General features: G+C 35.9%; 3 protein-coding genes across 4 annotated transcripts; 1 reads left to right on the top strand and 2 right to left on the bottom strand.

The window, feature by feature from the left end:
* Positions 1 to 846: 846 nt before the first annotated feature.
* On the top strand, positions 847 to 6,315 carry EML3 (Emsy N Terminus (ENT)/ plant Tudor-like domains-containing protein). 2 transcript variants are annotated; one of them, XM_021422147.2, is made up of 11 exons: positions 847 to 1,355; positions 2,257 to 2,392; positions 2,819 to 3,027; positions 3,124 to 3,233; positions 3,327 to 3,564; positions 3,670 to 3,864; positions 3,942 to 4,010; positions 4,872 to 5,117; positions 5,204 to 5,272; positions 5,355 to 5,418; positions 5,917 to 6,315. In XM_021422147.2, the coding sequence occupies exons 2-11, from the start codon at positions 2,365 to 2,367 to the stop codon at positions 6,048 to 6,050; spliced, it is 1,362 nt and encodes a 453-aa protein (XP_021277822.1). In that variant the 5' UTR covers positions 847 to 1,355; positions 2,257 to 2,364; the 3' UTR covers positions 6,051 to 6,315. The 2 variants fall into 2 exon arrangements, with proteins under 2 accessions (XP_021277822.1, XP_021277823.1); XM_021422148.2 differs by having other exon boundaries at positions 849 to 1,355; positions 5,920 to 6,315.
* On the bottom strand, positions 6,289 to 9,657 carry LOC110411818 (alpha/beta-Hydrolases superfamily protein). Its single transcript, XM_021422149.2, has 3 exons — positions 9,114 to 9,657; positions 6,547 to 6,871; positions 6,289 to 6,425 (listed from the first exon to the last, which is right to left on the bottom strand). The coding sequence occupies exons 1-3, from the start codon at positions 9,460 to 9,462 to the stop codon at positions 6,332 to 6,334; spliced, it is 768 nt and encodes a 255-aa protein (XP_021277824.1). The 5' UTR covers positions 9,463 to 9,657; the 3' UTR covers positions 6,289 to 6,331.
* Positions 9,658 to 10,834: 1,177 nt separating this feature from the next.
* Positions 10,835 to 15,755, bottom strand: LOC110412985 (uncharacterized). The gene is given in 5 exon segments (XM_021423665.2): positions 10,835 to 11,056; positions 11,059 to 11,127; positions 11,130 to 11,982; positions 14,443 to 15,055; positions 15,161 to 15,755. Coding segments are annotated over 5 exon segments (1,869 nt in total). The 5' UTR covers positions 15,475 to 15,755; the 3' UTR covers positions 10,835 to 11,036.
* Between the last annotated feature and the right edge of the window lie 1,340 nt (positions 15,756 to 17,095).

The raw sequence follows: 17,095 nt of genomic DNA, 5'->3' as shown, positions 1-17,095 counted from the left end.
CAAACCAACCCCTTAATAAAAGCATAGTTTTTTTTTTAATTAGAGAAAAGGAAGATTCAAACCTTATTCGTTAGATGAGGAGATAATGTACTAATCAATGAACTAAATATTTAGATATCTTTTAACAAAAGCATAGTTAAAGCTGAAACTTTTATGAATTTGCTGTCAAAAAGAAACACTAAAATCTATTTGCTAGCTACGTGTTGAAATGTTTCATGTTTTTGTTGCAAGACTATATATTTTATATACATTTTCACTCTATTTTTTATATATATATTTAAAGTATTGGCAATACATTCATAACTAAATTAACTATAGCGCGTATATTTTGTAACAATATGCCATAAAAACTTCATCAAATCCAGCTTCAAGTAAGGTAAAACAAGTCTATATTTTATAAAGCTCTACCAAAATCTTATGTGATTATGTTTACCAACACTGACTTCTATTACTAAGTTAACAATGCATGTATAAAGTTACAAAAGATCATAATATTGATTTACATTTTCATGTCAACCCTTTTAACGATTTGTATATATAATTTTAATTACAACAAATTGCATTAATCCTTACCCACAAAAATTTATAAAATAAAAGAATATAATAAAAATAACTACTAAAACATGTCTGCCACTAACCGTGTAGAACGCACGGATTTATCTCTAGTAATAATAATATTATTATTAATAGGTTTAAACGCACGAGCAAGGCGAAGGCGGCATGACACTGTGAAACGTATGACGAAGCCTATTACTGCACTTAACAGAAAAAACAAACGAGAGTAGACAAAACGATGTGCCATGCGGGCCTGGAGAGTGGAACTCAAACTGAATTATTAACTGAACTAAAGAAAGCGCCATAAAAACAGATTTCAAGTCCGCGTTCTCTCTCTCTCCTCTCTCAAACACACATGCGCACACTCTCTCTCTGTCTCTCGTAATCCAAACCAAATCTCTTCAGACAAAAATTCACACTCTATACCCTAATTTTATCCCCATTTTGCATCGACAAACCGCTCTCCAAGCCCTCGGAATCCCCGCTCTTGGCTCAAATTTCAAACAATTTCGAAAATTGGAAGCAGTAATTTTGTTCCTAACGCAGCAAATTCGTTTCTGAAAGTTTTGACTTTTTGAGAGCTTATTGGATTCGATTTTGCTTGGGACTCGAAGAATTTCCTGATAAAGTATCGTTGTTTTTCATCGTTGGAGCGCTTGGAGATAGTTTTGGGAAAGAGATTCGTTGAATTTTATTGCTTTCGGAGCTGATTGGGAGTGAATTTTGGTTGTAATTTGAAGAATTTTGGATGAAATAATTGGTTTTCGGTTCTCAAAACCGGAGGGCTTTGGACGGGCAAGGTGAGCTGGTAACATTTAGTGATTTTCTTTGTGTAATTGAGGAGCTTAATTTTGTGAATTTAGGGTTTCTCCTTGATGAATTTTACTTAAAATTGAATTTCTAATATGTTTTCTTTTTTTTTTGATTTGGTTTTAATGTGGCGGGACTGGTTAAACAATTGTGAAGCTTAACTTAGTATAGAAAGTTTGTATCTTTGCATCGTCTTCTTGGTTAAGAACTTAATTTTGGGAGTTAGGGTTTTGTTTCAATGAATTTGCTTGTATTCTTTTTTTTTTTTTTTGGCTATATGCTTTTTGCTTCATGAAATACAAGTTGGTATAAAGTAACAGTAAATGATGAAAGCAAAATCATAATTGTTTTAAAAATGAATAAATGATTAAAATACAGTACCAATTCTAACATAATTGTTCTATATAAAAGTAAAAACTCGCGTATTTTCTTCTTTAAAAAGAGATACATTTTTAATTTTTAATTATTCAAAATATTATCTGCTTTTGTATCCAAACATGCATATAGAATCTAATAGTAACCAATTGGTACCTCAATAATTGGTGTTTTGATGCATAATTAGGAACAGTAACTGAGTCGAATTCATTAGGCCAGAAACCTAAATCGGAAAATTTAACTTGTAAAACACCAGAAACACTCACTATCAATTTTTTTTCTTAATGATTTCGTAGCTAGTTTGAAGTGATAAGAAGTTACAATTGGAATTTCCCTGCTTAAAATTGTAGTCATATTTTAAGGTTCTTGGATTGAGCTGTGGTTATTTTTATAATCTATTGTTTTCAATTCCTGTAGCACAGAAAATGAGAACAGTGAGTTTATAGCTAGTTTAGTTGATTGAGGTTCTTATTGTAGCCGAAGTTTATGACTTCATTGGATCTTTATTGTTTCCAGGATTTGTACCTTGTCTTGCTGAACAACTTAGCAGCTTGCTTCTGGTGCTTCTATTGGTTCAAAGTGTTATCATAGAGTTTAGTGAAGACTGAATCTAAAGGAGCTGTCATGGACTATGGGCTTTCTGATAGCAGTGGTGAGTTGAGTTAAAAGTTTAGTTTTCAATTTATCTTTTTTTTTCTTTTTTTTTTTAACTAAATGATTTTGAGATGGAAAAAGTTGGTTTTGTCAGCTTGATTAATTGATGCATTCCTTGGTTAATTTTGGGTGAGTATTTAGGGTTCAGGCCATTTTCTCACACCCCTTTCTCTCTTTCTCAATGTTGCAATTTCTGCATCGTTTGGAAGTGTTCTATAATGTTTATAAAAGGGTGCTTTGAAGAAATGATATAACTGCTGGTAACCTTATGAAAGATTCTGAATGTAATCAGATTTCTTTTGCTAATCGGGGGTATAAAAATGGTAAAAAGATTCATTATTACCTCTGAACTCTGGCATAAATTGTGCCACATCCTAGAAGCTTAACTCAAATAATGAATCTTTCTGATCTGAAACAACTGCAGGAACAGATGATGACCTCCCTCCTTCACATCAGAATAGGTTTCAAAGAGGGGGTCGCACTGCTGCAGGGAATGGAAGATCAGCAGTTGTAGGTTCTGCTCCTTTGCCTAGGATGCACAGTGACATGGAAACTCAAATCCACCTCATAGAGCAGGAAGCATACAGTTCGGTCTTGCGGGCCTTCAAAGCTCAATCAGATGCCTTAACTTGGGTATTTGTCAAAATCTTTTATTCAATAATTTGTCCCATAAAGATTATGTCAAGTAGGTTTTAAAGCTATTTACACTATATGCGTTTTCCTTCTCAGGAGAAAGAAAGTTTAATTACTGAACTCAGAAAGGAGTTGAGAGTATCAGATGAGGAACATAGGGAGCTTCTATTGAGGGTTAATGCTGATGATATCCTCCGGAGAATAAGGTCTGATAATCCTATGCCATGCAATCAAATATCTAATGACTTCTGGTCAGTTCTGCATTTTTAATGGGAACTTTGATCAATTCTTGCTGTTAGGGAATGGAGAACAGCAAGTGGGCTCCAGCCTGGGATGCTCAGTACTAGTCAGCCTGTTCATGACACTGTACCTAGTCCTACAGTTTCAGGATCACGCAAGAAGCAAAAAACGTCACAGTCTGTAGCGTCATTATCTATGGGCGCTCCATCTCCTGCATTGCATCCATCAATGCAACCATCTTCATCTGCCCTGAGACGAGGTCCTCTCCCTGGAGCAAAGAGCAAGAAGTCAAAATCAGTGAGTTAATTCATTTTAAGAGATATGAGAAAAGCTAATGAATGGGATATGTGTGTTTTACTTTCATTATTTACTTATGATGATTTTGCTGCATCCTCAATGAAGTCGACGCAGTACCCTTCCACAGGTCTTCCTGTAAGGCCCCAGGCTCCTAATCGTACCTCTTCTGGAGCCTTTGCAACAAATGAACCCGCTGAAGCAGCACCATATGATCCATTAATTGGAAGGAAAGTTTGGACAAGGTGGCCTGAAGACAACCATTTCTATGAGGCTGTTATAACAAACTATAACCCAGTTGAGGTATATTTCACAGTTCATTATACAGTATTCTGTTGATTAATGGATCTCTTCGTAATCTTGTATTTCCATATTGATAGGGGCGGCATGCTTTGGTTTATGATATTAATACGGCAGATGAAACCTGGGAATGGGTCAATCTCAAAGAGGTAGAATTGTTGCATTTCAGTGCTATTTCATGCAATGTATAATTGCTTTTGACCTGTTTTATCTTTAGTTACTATGTTAATGTACAATTTTTAAGAAAATCAACTTTTAATTTTATAGTATATGTTTCTTGGGAACTTACTATGCCATTCATCAGAAATTGCGTGAATTTATATGCATATCTATCCTTGTGTCTTGAGCCAGTTTTGTTCAGAGATATGGTTTATATCTCATAGAGTTTCAAAACATTGTCAAGCTTACCAGTTAACCAGTGATCAATATGCTTTTCATGAATTTGCATGCAGTTTATGGCTGGGAATTATAATCCTTAGGAGGTTCCCAAGTTACTCTTGCATGTATTTTGGAATATTTATCAATAATAATAAGGTTCACGTGATGCAGTAATATATTTCCAAGTTGTTGATCCAACTTTAACTAAATTCTAGTTACTGATACTGACCAATATTATCAACTGTCTGCATATGTTGATAATTTGCTCGCACTACTATCATTCTGCCTCACTCAAACTTATTAAGGGCTGTGCATTATATTCCAAGGATATGGTCCATGTTTTGGAACTGTTGTATGATCACTATACACTGTACATAACGTTGTGCTAAGCTTAAATTATTTCGTGCTGAAGTGGTAATTTTGTCAACTGTAACTTGTCTCATTATCCTAGTACTTCTTTGGCCTTTTTTTGTTTTTTTTTTTTTGCTTTTTATTACTTCTTTGGCCACCTTTGGCAGTAAGAAAAGTATTTCGATTATCCACTCTTTTTCGATCATACAGTAGAACATTGGAATAAGTCCTTTGGATTATGCTTTCCTGCCATCCACTGATTGTTGTATTTATATTGGTAGATATCTCCTGAAGATATTAGATGGGAAGGTGATGATCCTGGAATATCCCGTAGAGGTGGTCGCCCTGGACCAGGCCGTGGGATTAAGAAGTCCATGGCACGTGGTGGTGGGGTTGCCGGAGCAGGTAGAGGTAGGGGGAGTTTAAAGGGTCAGGCCAAAAAAGATTTTCCTTTGGCGCAAAATGGTATTGGGAAAAAGGTTTTGGGTGATATTGAGATACTTCATACAGATACTCTAATTAAGGAGGTATAATTGCTGCTGGAAGATCATCTAATAGACTGCAATTGTTGAATGTGGTGCACTTCTTTCCTAATTGTGTAAATTTTGAACAGGTGGAAAAAGTTTTTGGTGCAAGCCAACCTGATCCCGTGGAGATTGAGAAAGCAAAGAAAGTGCTGAAAGTAAGTGTGATCTTGTAATAGTTTTCTTGCATTGTTCTGTATCAGCTATTGCAGTGATCATGATGGATACTCATCATTGCAGGAGCATGAACTAGCCCTAGTAGAAGCAATTGCAAGGCTTGAAGATGCATCTGACGGTGAAAGTGGTAATAACTAATTACATATAATTATGTTTATATAATAGTTAAAATAAGGATGCACCATCTTCTGTTGTATCATCTAATTGTAGCTTCTGGATGTTCAGTTTACCTGTAGCAAAGGTGTACAACTTTCCAATTAATTATTGTTTCTACCCCCATTCCCATTCTCATAAGAATGAATGCTATGATTCAAATTTCAAACAGGCACGAATACATCATCTATAGCATAGGAGTTGTCTTAACTTGTGAATTAACTGCTGCTCATGCAACTTCAACATCAGCAAGATGAAAAACATACTGCAAATAAGGGAGGGAAAAAAACAAAATGGAAAAATCTTGTGACATGTGTTAAGCTTATGTGATCTCTCTTGTACCACCAAACGAGTTTTTAGTTACCTCAATGAATGGGATATATGGCTGTAAGCAGTTAAAGAGGTTTTATAGCTTTATTGATGAAGGAGAATGCCGTCTGTTTTTTTTTATTTATTTGTTTGGCTTTAAAAGCAGATGGAGAACATCCATTCTCACAAGGACAATCAATGGAACAAGAAAGAGCATGGAGAAAACGGCAGTGGGATGAGATGGGTAATGGTAGAGTGATTGAAGGATCTGATGGCAATAAAAGTGACAAGAGATAAGTCAGCGAGACGACATGCGATTTTAGCCAAGCTTTGTATATCCATCCAATCCAGTGCTTGTATCTTTGTTATATCCTTGACATGCCACCAGCAGTGTCTTGGTTCATAATCTTTTTTAGTCATCAGTTTTAACTCTTAATTGTGACTTTGAATTTAACCGTAAGCTAGGAAAATGCTTGTATAATTTTTTTTGTTTTAATTTTAAAATACCAGTGAATATCTCTGACCATGTAAAATGGTTATGTTCATATTGTTGTTGGCTTTATTCTCTCCTTCTCTCCTTAAATCTTATTCATTTGATTGCAGCCAAGTTCAGTGGAACCCACGTTTTCAGTTTGATTAGACAGCATGGAAACCAACCCTCCCTCTAAATTCCTGCAAATTACACAAATACATAAAAATCAGCATACACAAAACCAATAACAGAGTTTTTAAGAAGACGAATTTTCACAGCAATTCACAAAGCGTTAGTCTAAGAGCTGTCTGCTTGCCCTACAAGGTCAAGGAGGCAATAAATTCAACGATAAGATTCACCATCTGAGCATCATAAGCTGGGCCTTCCATTTCAAAGTGACTAACTCCTTCGATTAAATGTGTTTCATTGCGTCCTGCTGCAGATTTCAGCTTGTTCTGAAGCTGTTTGACGCTGGTAAATCCATCCCGAGTTCCCATGACAAAGAGTTTTTGTTTTGGGGATTGTAGGATGGCTTTGTGGTGCCGTCCGAAAAGGATTGAGGCCATCATGCCAAAAGGGTATCCCAGACTCACATAGCCCACAACTTGCTCAATTTGATCAACTGCAGAACCTGCAATTGGCGCTCCTGTAACAAAAGATGAGGTTAAGTTAACTGGAATTATACATACTTTCATCGTCCAAAAACTATGCTAGCTGAGGCAATATCACATTGCAAATTGCAAAGCTGGAAGATATCCCTATCAATTGAGATAAGGTGCTGTAATGCAATAAGAAAATATGGTTTTACATGCTAAATACAAATGGCAATCACATGGCCCAGTAATGACAGATGATTTATGAAACATCTTTCCCTTCTCAGACTCCTTCAGCAAATTCAATCGAACATGGCCCTGTTTATTTATCAACAAACAATCCTGTAACAGAAAAAATCTCAATTGATCATGGCCGCTCACAAGCAGCCTGTTCTGAACATCCTAATTAATCCCTATTGCAGAACCCAATCTTGTGCATTTACAGAAAGTTTACAGCAGTCAAGTCATTTCTTCTGCTTTCCACCCTCCACCACCACCACCCACACACATACTTCTGTTGATCTGTTTCTTTCTTCTGTGAACCTCTCTCAACCTCTCAACTATTGAGTGACCAGCACTCAACATATTTCACTGCCGTCAACTTTGTAAGAAGGAAAAATGAATATTGACTTGCACCAAAGCACCCATTTTTCTCTGACCAGCAACAGAAACTCAATTTAAAAAACAAAAACTTATTTTCAGCACATCAGCATTATGGGTCTCTACCACATTGTGGCCAAGTGATTTACTGGGACACACCAAGCAATCCATGCTCAAAATTAATGAAACAAAAAGAGCATGTGATACCTCAAAATGACTATTTTTAATATATAAAAAGCATGACCTTTGAAAACTCAATCGCATAATTATCAGACTGGTTCTACAGCAAATCTGCTGTTCAAAAACTAACTGAATCTACCAACTAAAACTTTTCCCTCACAATCATTGATGCAATTGTCACCAAGTAACAGTTGCTAACTAACACCAATACTTTTTAAGTATGTAATTACACCGGCAGTAAGCCCAAATACTGCACAAAATCCATTGCACATCAATATTTTATCTTTATTGAAGAAAAACTGTATATCCAATAGTTCATTTACCACTCAAGATAAAATATCGGTCAACTTACACAATAAACAAGTAAATTTTCCAGCAACTTCAAGCATAGAGGGGAAACAAACACACTCACCAATTTGCCTTCGACTTGGCCTTTAATAAGAATCCAGGCAACCCCTCACCTTTACATATAAAGCAAAGCATAGTGGGAAAGAGAACTTGTCAATTTGGCTCAGAACTAGCCAAAAATAATAACTCAGGCAACCTTCACCTTTACAGATAAAGTGGAGCACAGAGCAAACAAGAGCTCCACGACTTACCTTTGGCTTAGCCAATAATAAAAATCAAGGCACAGAGCGCCACCTTTACTTATAAGGCTAGTGCTGATATTACTCTTAATACTTAAGTATCTCCGAAGGACAAAGCCTTTGATCATTGCAGATGGTTGGTCAGCGTGGAGCTGAACTTAAGGCCTCCTTTCTCAGTGGCTACCAATAGGCTATTGTCCTGTATCTGTATGTTAGTTAACCAACCAGCAGTGTACCACTCAAAACATCTAATTTCAAGTTTAACACTAACTTGGTCATCAAGCATATTGAAATAAGTTTCATCCATCTTTTTTGATGATGATTCAAACAACTATCAGAGACAGAGAGGCATGCTTTTCCAAAAATTGTGGCAAATATCAAATTTTTCAACAAACCATTTCCTAAAACAACTACAAATCAAACCTCTTAACATTTCCTGTACTCGTCTACAAGTCTGGTAATTTTTCCAAATTCTGAAATTACTCATCATAATATCTGGAACCATTAACAAGAAGATGGCAAGTGACTTCAAACTAATATATATATATAAAAGCCAAGTAAAAGTTTTCGTCAAACAACACACCAAATACATCAAAAAACCTAAAACCAAAAATACCTATGTAATCAATTTATATGATTAGCACTTGACCAAGAAGTTATATTTAAATTAGCCTATAAATCATAGAAACAGGACTTGTCCAATCAACTTTCCCTTCAGTGTTAGAAAGAAATTAAAATTTTCTCACTTCCTTTTTAAAGCAAATTAGGTACATAAGAATCTAAAACCTGTTTTGCTGGGATCTAAATTTAAAACAACAATCTAATCACTACCCAAAAACCAAAAATAGTTCGCCATAACAAAAACCAAGATATTTGCGCAAAAATAAAAAAATAAAAAAACAAGCTAAGAGGATATTTAAATTTATACCTGCAGAAGAACCCACCAACAAGATATTGTCAGAAGAAAGATTTTGAGAAACCCAATTGCAGACAGCAACAACATCCTTGACTTCAGTAAAACCTGTAAGAGAAGCTCTTCCAGTTGACCTTCCAACTCCTCTCATGTCAAAAGTAACAGCCCTGTAACCTTTGTCAGCTAACCCAGAAGCCATCCCCTTTAAAAGAGCCTGACAGCCACCCAAGACTGAGTAAGGGTGGACAAGAACTATGACTAGGTTGTTGTCTTTGATCTCTTCTTTTGGTTTGAAAACTCTTGTGCTCAGCTTGACCCCATCAGGACTTTCTACCGTGTGTGACTCCCGTGTGTAGTTTGACATTTTTGTGGAGAGCTGAATGGAATGAAATCAGAAGACGAGAAACAATTGGGAGTTTTGAGAGAGAGAGAAAGAGAGAGAGAGAGAGAATGAATTGGTATGGAAACTTGATGGGTTCAGTACTGTTCGTGGGACAACTCAACAGGCCTTGGGGGGCTCATCAAAGTTTTACATTTTCACTTGGTTGGGCAGCCTTTTTTGGTGCATTTCATAGTGGAAAAACTGTTTTTTCTTTTTCTTTCTTTAAACCTTTTTGGATAAGGATAGGGCCAAGGGGATTGGCTGCTTTTCTATAGACTAGTAAAATAAAAATTCAATATGTTTGTATGAGGACATCGACCTTTTTTTTTTTGTTTTTGAAAGATAATTCTGAAAGTTAATTTTAAAAAATTTAACAATTCTATTTAATTATTTGTAAATAAGAAAGTTCCTATAAACGAAACAAATTCCCATAAAAAATATGCTAAAATTAATCTCAAAATCTATGAAGTTTGTTTCATCGATTATTGAATAGAAATCCATTGATAATCAGGGATATTATCAATGAAGTTTTTCCCGATGAAATATTTATGAAAAATATTCTATTAGAAATATCTAATTATGATAAAATGATTAGTTGATGTTAAATTTTATTTCTTGTTTATTTTAAATAAATATATAATCTATTAAAAGTTAAAATCATTTTTTTCGTTTTATAGTAAAAATTACCAAAAAAAAAAAGAATCAAAGACTTAAAGCTTGAATACTAACCCTTAAAAAAAACCTTCAAAGTGAAAACTTTAACTAATAAAAAGTAGTTCCATATCAACTTTTCATTTTAAATTTTATAGATGATTGGTTTGGACTTTAGACCCTACAAATTCTGAATATTTCATTGTTAAAATATAAAAATAAATTTTTAGTTAAAATTAATTATTATTATTATTATAACACTTTCGATTAGATTGAGTTTATTTTAACCCGACCAAGAAAGGTCGGCTTGCCTGGCCATGGGCCTGTGGAATTGGCCAGCCGAAAACGGACTTTACACACATTTACCCGACACTTTAAAATTTTTAGCCTGGTAGTTTTTCTGCGTGGTAATTGTTCGAGGGTTGCACTTACACCCTTAACCAGGGCTACAACCCCAGCCCTGCCAGATCCAGGAAGTGGTGGGCCAACCATCTGGGGTCGACCCCATGTTTCGTTGTTCACACCCAACAACTCCTCCTTATAATCTTCACATCTTTTCAATTCAATTTGGCATTTTTTTGTCTTTCCGCACATATTGGATGGAATATCAAATTGGTAGCTTTTTTTTTTTTTTTTTTTAGTTTTCGTCTAATTCTAAGAGCAGTTGATGTTAGTGAAAAACAAAAGAAACAAACAGGAGATTAAAAACCCTATCATTCATCTCATCTGCACATGCTGCGTATACCGAAGAGGCCCAACATATTGTTTACTCTTTTAATTCCTCCCTCTCCTCTCCCTCTCCCTCTAGTTAAGTAAAAACACTAGAGTCTAGAGACTTAGCAAATACCCAATTGAAACGAAAACGCAATCACTACTATACTATACATTATACAGCATAATCACCATCACCTTCTAGACCGTTTCCAGCCCTCCCACCACCCCCCACTCCCTCCTCATTCTCAACGTTGTCTCTCCCTCTCTTGGCCGTAGATCCGCCGCAGTAGCCCTTTTTGGTGGCCTTCCAACCCCTCTCTTCACCCTCCCACTCTCCTCTCTCGCCCCTCTTCCTCCCGAACTCCGTGTAACCCTCTTCACATCTCTCTTCCTACCCCTCCCCTTTCCCTCTTTACCATCTTTGCTCCCATTCTCCGAATCCTCATCGTCTGTCGCTCCACTCGGTGAGTTTTGCTTCATTCTTTTCAAGAAACTTGCCGCGCCTTCTTTCTTCCTCGCCATGTTTTCTTTCTTATCCACCTTGAGGTCCAGAGCATCATGAGAGCTAAGCTCATTACCACCATACTCGTGCTTTGTCTCCCCACTCTTGCTGCTTGTTCTTAATGAGTTTCTACGGCCTGAAACCGCTCTTTCTTTACTTCTTTTCTTCCTTATGCCGTTGTCATCTATTCCACCAAAATAACTAGTATTAACCTTCTTCTCAGTTGCCTTTGGTTTCTCTCCAACCTTTCTTTCCTTTTTATCTCCTCTCCTGCTAGCATTCTGGGTTAATGCCTTGATAGAACTGCGTTTGCTGCATGCAACTATAGTAGAAGATTTGTTGGGTTTCGGAAGAGATTCGGGTGGCTGATCAAGTCCCGGCTTCAAAGTCGCAGGTTGAGGAGGTTGTTTCCGAAGCTCATCGCTTATTTCCTTCAAGACCAAAGCCCGGAGTTCTTGAGCAGCAATGTGTTCTGGAGAATTTTTGCGGTGAAAAATTATAATATTATTGAATAAAAGGAGGAGATCCCTGAAAAACTTTGCGCTGCAATCCGAGTAGACACCTTCGTCAAGCCTGGATTCAATTCTTTCCAGATCCATGTGTTGCCTGACCAGCATTTTGTACCTTTCAGATTCCTGCAACAATGGCAGAATTACAAAATGACTTATTAATTACTAAAAATTATGCAATTCTATAAAATAGTTGAGCTAAGCTGTAGAACCCTGGCCCCGCAGTGGTAGTTCTGTTGATTTTCTGATAATCTACTCACATGCATGTTCCACAACTTCTTTTAATTAATTTATTTAAGACCCTAAAATTTTGGTATTAATTTCTAAATTTGATTCACTAACTTGCTTACGACTGCTTAACTCACTGATGGCCTATTTTAAAAAGTGAATGTTTTACTCACAAAATACATTTTCATGAGCACACTAACTTAAATGAAAAGCACCTTTTTTAAACGAAAGTAAATTAAGGTACAAGAGGTGTAACAATAATGAATTCAAATTTTAATTTAAGTTCTAAAAATAAAACATGACAGATTTGGTGAAGAATACATCTCCAATCAAAGTAACGTATGTGAAAGATACCTCAACTTATTGAAATTAAACAAAATAATAAAAAAAAAAATTGGTCCTTATGGATAAGTTTGATATAGGGAACATTAGTAGGTTTTACATTAATTTAAGGCGTTATTCATTACATACGAGAATCAAGTTTACAGTCTAGCTAGTTTGTATGTAAGTAAGTGGGCATTGACCGAGGTAAACATTAAAAGCAAAATTGGAAATTTTATTATGATTCGGCATTTTAAAATTCTACCCCAAAAAATTATATTATTAAATTGTACAATTAGTTATAAGATCCGAATTAGTGGCTCAAAAACAACAATAAGTAATACCGCTCCTCAAATGAGTTTAACACGTAAAATTCTTTTTTCATTTTTTATGATGACATGCTTTTATTTTATAGAAACCGCAACGTTAATGTGCCTAGAATTCTTGTACTTTTCTGCAAAAAGCCAACGGCATCTTATGCGCACGCACACTTTCTTAATATGTGGGTATGCCAACGTTCTTGGTCCTCTATCTATCCCCCTGAATTTTTACCCTAATGAGAAAAGGAAAAAGGAATTCTACCACATAGTCCTTCATTTTTCCGCTTCTGCCACCAAAATACAAATAAAAAAAATTGATCCTAAAATGAATACATACATACATACATACATACATACATATATAACATCAAATCCTTTGTGAAAAAAATCCAAAGGTAAGACTTACTCTTAAATTGTTGATTCACATAAATAATAACTAGAATACATATGCACATAAAGATGAAAATGATATTGCAAAAAAAATAATTTTTTTTAAGTATTTTGAAAGAAAAAAAGAGAGTATTTATGAGTAATCTCTTACAAAAATTCATAATTTTATTTTTTAAACTTCATCATAAAGAAAGTTAACAGACATAAATGTAATTAATTTAATATTAGATAGAATAAGTGATTATGGTTTTTAAATAATTTTATCAACTGAATTGACTTCTTTTTAACTTATGACACTAAATTCAAAAAGTGATTTTATATAATAATATAAATTGAAGGTATAGTAAAAACTAACGATAGAAAGCCAAATCCAGAATTTAAAAATCCCATCCTCCAGCAAGAACAAAGGGGAAAAATGGATATGAAACCAACCAATAAAAAATTTACAAATCTTACCGATAATTTTTTGATCTAAAAATATGTAAAGGACTCCCGGATCTAATCTTCCGTAGACCAAAGTTGCAATTATTTTCCGCGCTAAACAAACTAATTTAAAAAAAAAATTCGAAAGTATACACTGATTAATTAAATGATTAAATTCATTAATTCTAATAATAATAAAACTACGTAACATAAAGATAAACTATTGAAGTCCTTACGTGGAGCAAGCCCCCAACCTTGTAAGTTATAACCTGGCCGACACTACTCAATCTTAAAATTTTGAAAGTAAAAATAAAAATAAAAATGCTCCCTTATTTTTTTTATAAAAAGAAATTCAATTATTTCTTTTATTAAGTACCACATCACTCGCATATATAAATTAAAGTGAAAAATTAATTAGTTTAAAATTAAAATCACTAAAATGATAAAAAAATCAATCAAGGAAATCTTGAAATAATAAAATTTCCAAAAGAATCCGATCCTAGGCAGTATCCAGGAGTACGTTATTTACGTTCTAGTCCACCACATTCAAATTCGGGAAGCAAAAATCCAAGATGGTGGCAGTAACTGAAAATGCTGTGCTGATGCTCTACAGCCGTCCATAACGCGCCACCTCAATCCAAAGACTGGTCAAAATTACGGAATACCCTATATACTTTGTGATTCTACTATTAAGATTTCCGACAAATGACGTGGCAGGCTAATTGGCTCCCAGCCTCATTCCCCGCACGGTTCCGGTGGCAAGCGTCATTTCCACTTGATCGCGTTTTTAATTTTTCGTAATTTTTTAAAATTTTCAACCATAAAAACTCTTGTTTTTCTTCTTTTAGATAGAGAATATTCCTTATTAGTTATTACTAATATTCATAAATATTTAAAAAATTACCTGGCTCCGTTGACAGCGGCCAAAAGCCGAGCCGAGCCGATGAGAGCGGATGATGCCGAGAAGCCTAACCAAGGATTCAGGCTTCACCGCCGAGGCTCTCTTCATGGCGGGAGAACTCTCATCTCCTTCGCGCTCCTCAGCGCTGCTACTTCCATCCCCGCTAGTAAAACGACGCCGTTTCTTCTTCGACAAACTCGCGGAACTTTGCACGTCACTCGTCTGCTTCTTATTATCACGTTCTTCGCCATTTACTCGTTCATTGCCCGGCCCTTTCCCGGTTCGAACCGGATCAGGCTCATTTCCAGTACCCGGCCCGCTCGACTGTGTTTTAACTTGTGCCTTTTTCTCTCCTCCTACTTCCTCTACTGCCTCGACATCGTTTTGTTCGTCTTTAATTATAACCGTCGTCGTCGTGGCCTCCTCAGGTTTTTGACTGGTGGAGTTGGACTCGTTGAAGGATCGGTCATCAAGATCACCGGAATCATCGCCGACGGCGGGTTCACCTGCGACGATCTCCGGCGAAGGCTTATTTTGATGGTCATCCAGATCTGCCTCCTCTTTCAAACTCCTATCTCTTTCCTCCACCAATCTCTTGACCTTCAATTCCAGCGACCTGTAATCACAAAGAGAAAAAAGCAACCTCTCAGATCTCGCCACAAGGCAAGGGAAGTACGTAATCATTCGTAAAACGGATCGTCATTTGATTTCATTTATTTACACGATCGAAACGTCACGTCGTTGAACCTCCCGACGAAGCTCTTCAACACGAATCCTTCGGAGCTGGTCAACCAAACTTGAAGAAGAAGCGGCATCGTTGGGGGAAATGAAGCGTCGTTTAAGATCAAAAAACTTGTCCTTACAGAGTTGAGGAGTGAAGGAAGGAAGAAGGAAGGAAGAAGAGATTCTCCGGTGCTGGAGTTCCAAGGCGATGGAGTCCCAGCTCTTAGTGCCGTGGCGGTTGACGGCACAGGCTAGGAGGAGCTCCTCTAACGTCCCCCAAGGTTGCGCGCTGGTTTCGTGTGCCCTAGCCATAGTACGCTCATGTCATCATCGTCATCATCATCAATATCATTTGTTTTGAAAAACTAGGGTTTTTATTTTTATTTTTATTTTTAATTTGATCTGTTTTGCCGTTTTGATTGGGTTCCTTATATTCTCATCGTCGTTTTTTTCTTCTCCTTATACTCGATTTTATTACAGATGTTGTTTTTTAAAAAATCTTTTTGTGTGAGTATTTATACTGAGTGTGGGGTGGGCTCTGTGTCTGTGTGTGTGCGCTTTTGCTCTCTGGAATTTTTCTGACCTTCGCCTTTTTGGTTTCTCACATTAGTTTGGGCTGGATCGACGACTTGCTTTTGGTTTCCATTTCAAATATTTCTTTTTTGGAAAAAAAAATAAAGAGAGTAGTACCATTAGTTTTCAATATCACCAAAATATCCTTCTCCATTTCTCTAATCTTTCTTCAAAGAATGATTGGAGACTTGAAGTTATAAATTAGAACTGAAACCCCCACGGGTTTCCCTAAGGAGCAACATGAAGTGTTGAAACCAGTCCAGTGATTGATTTGAGCCTCCTGTACAAAGGCAAAGTTTCTCGGTATTATTTGCTTTATGATTTAAGCGGGAGGGGCTTCGGCCCTGGCCCAATTCACCTGTGCGCTGTGAGGCTCTCACCGCACTTCCACCTTCTTAGATCTTTTCTAAGGCATCTGGATTTGGGTTCCAACCCAACTAATCCTTCCCGCCTCATCTTCTGTAATTTCTTACTGTAAAAATATGGAATTCCAAGCTGCATCCGATCCCATTCCCATATTAAACTAGTTAACCAAAAGGTTTCTTATTTGGGGTTCTGAATTTTTCGTAAACACCGCTAGTATGACATACATATATATAGTTAAATATATTGATCTCTTTAAATTTTAGTCATAATCTCACATGAGTTTATTAATATTTGAAATGAACAATCTGTTCCAAACATATAAACAATGTTAATGGGTAAATGTAAAATGTATCATTCTTCTTTCTCCCGTCTTTTCATTGTTTGCCTTTCTCTTAAGTTAATCGGCAGCGACGCTCCCTTACATTGACCAACCACCTCATAGTTAAATCTAACCGTCGAATGCCAAATCGAACTAGATCTCCCCTAGATCTTGGGGTTCAATCTAGTCGCACACCCTAGATCTCGCACTCCCTTAAAGGAGCATGATCTATTGCTCCCTTGCTCCCTAAGGGAGTGCCAATGTAGTGAGAGTTCATGGTGAGGTGGTCGGTTAACGAGAGGTAAGGTAAAGAGAATTTTTTTTGAATAGGAGAGAAAAAATTATAAAAATAAAAAATTATAGTTTATATAATTTGATAATTTTTAAAATTAATAAAAAGTAAAATTATTCAAAAAATATCGTCACATTATCAAACTAATAGAAATATTAATAGTTGACTAACAGTTGGATTTATGTGTTTAACGAAAGATATTGTTTTGAGATAGACTATTTATTTCAAATACTAATAAACTCATATGAAATTATGAGTAAAAGATAAGAAATTAGGATATTTTACCTATATATATATATATGTTTATATAAGGTGTTTAACTCAAATTCACTTTTCTAATTTGGCTGACGTAAATGTAAGAGATGTTACAATACTAGTGCAGT

This window comes from Theobroma umbraticum, unplaced genomic scaffold (genome assembly GCF_002168275.2).
Source record: "Theobroma umbraticum cultivar Fairchild unplaced genomic scaffold, ASM216827v3 scaffold_95.0, whole genome shotgun sequence".
Classification (NCBI taxonomy): domain Eukaryota; kingdom Viridiplantae; phylum Streptophyta; class Magnoliopsida; order Malvales; family Malvaceae; genus Theobroma; species Theobroma umbraticum.
The sequence above is the reverse complement of the archived record's forward strand: the minus strand, read 5'-3'. Positions and strand labels throughout refer to the sequence as shown.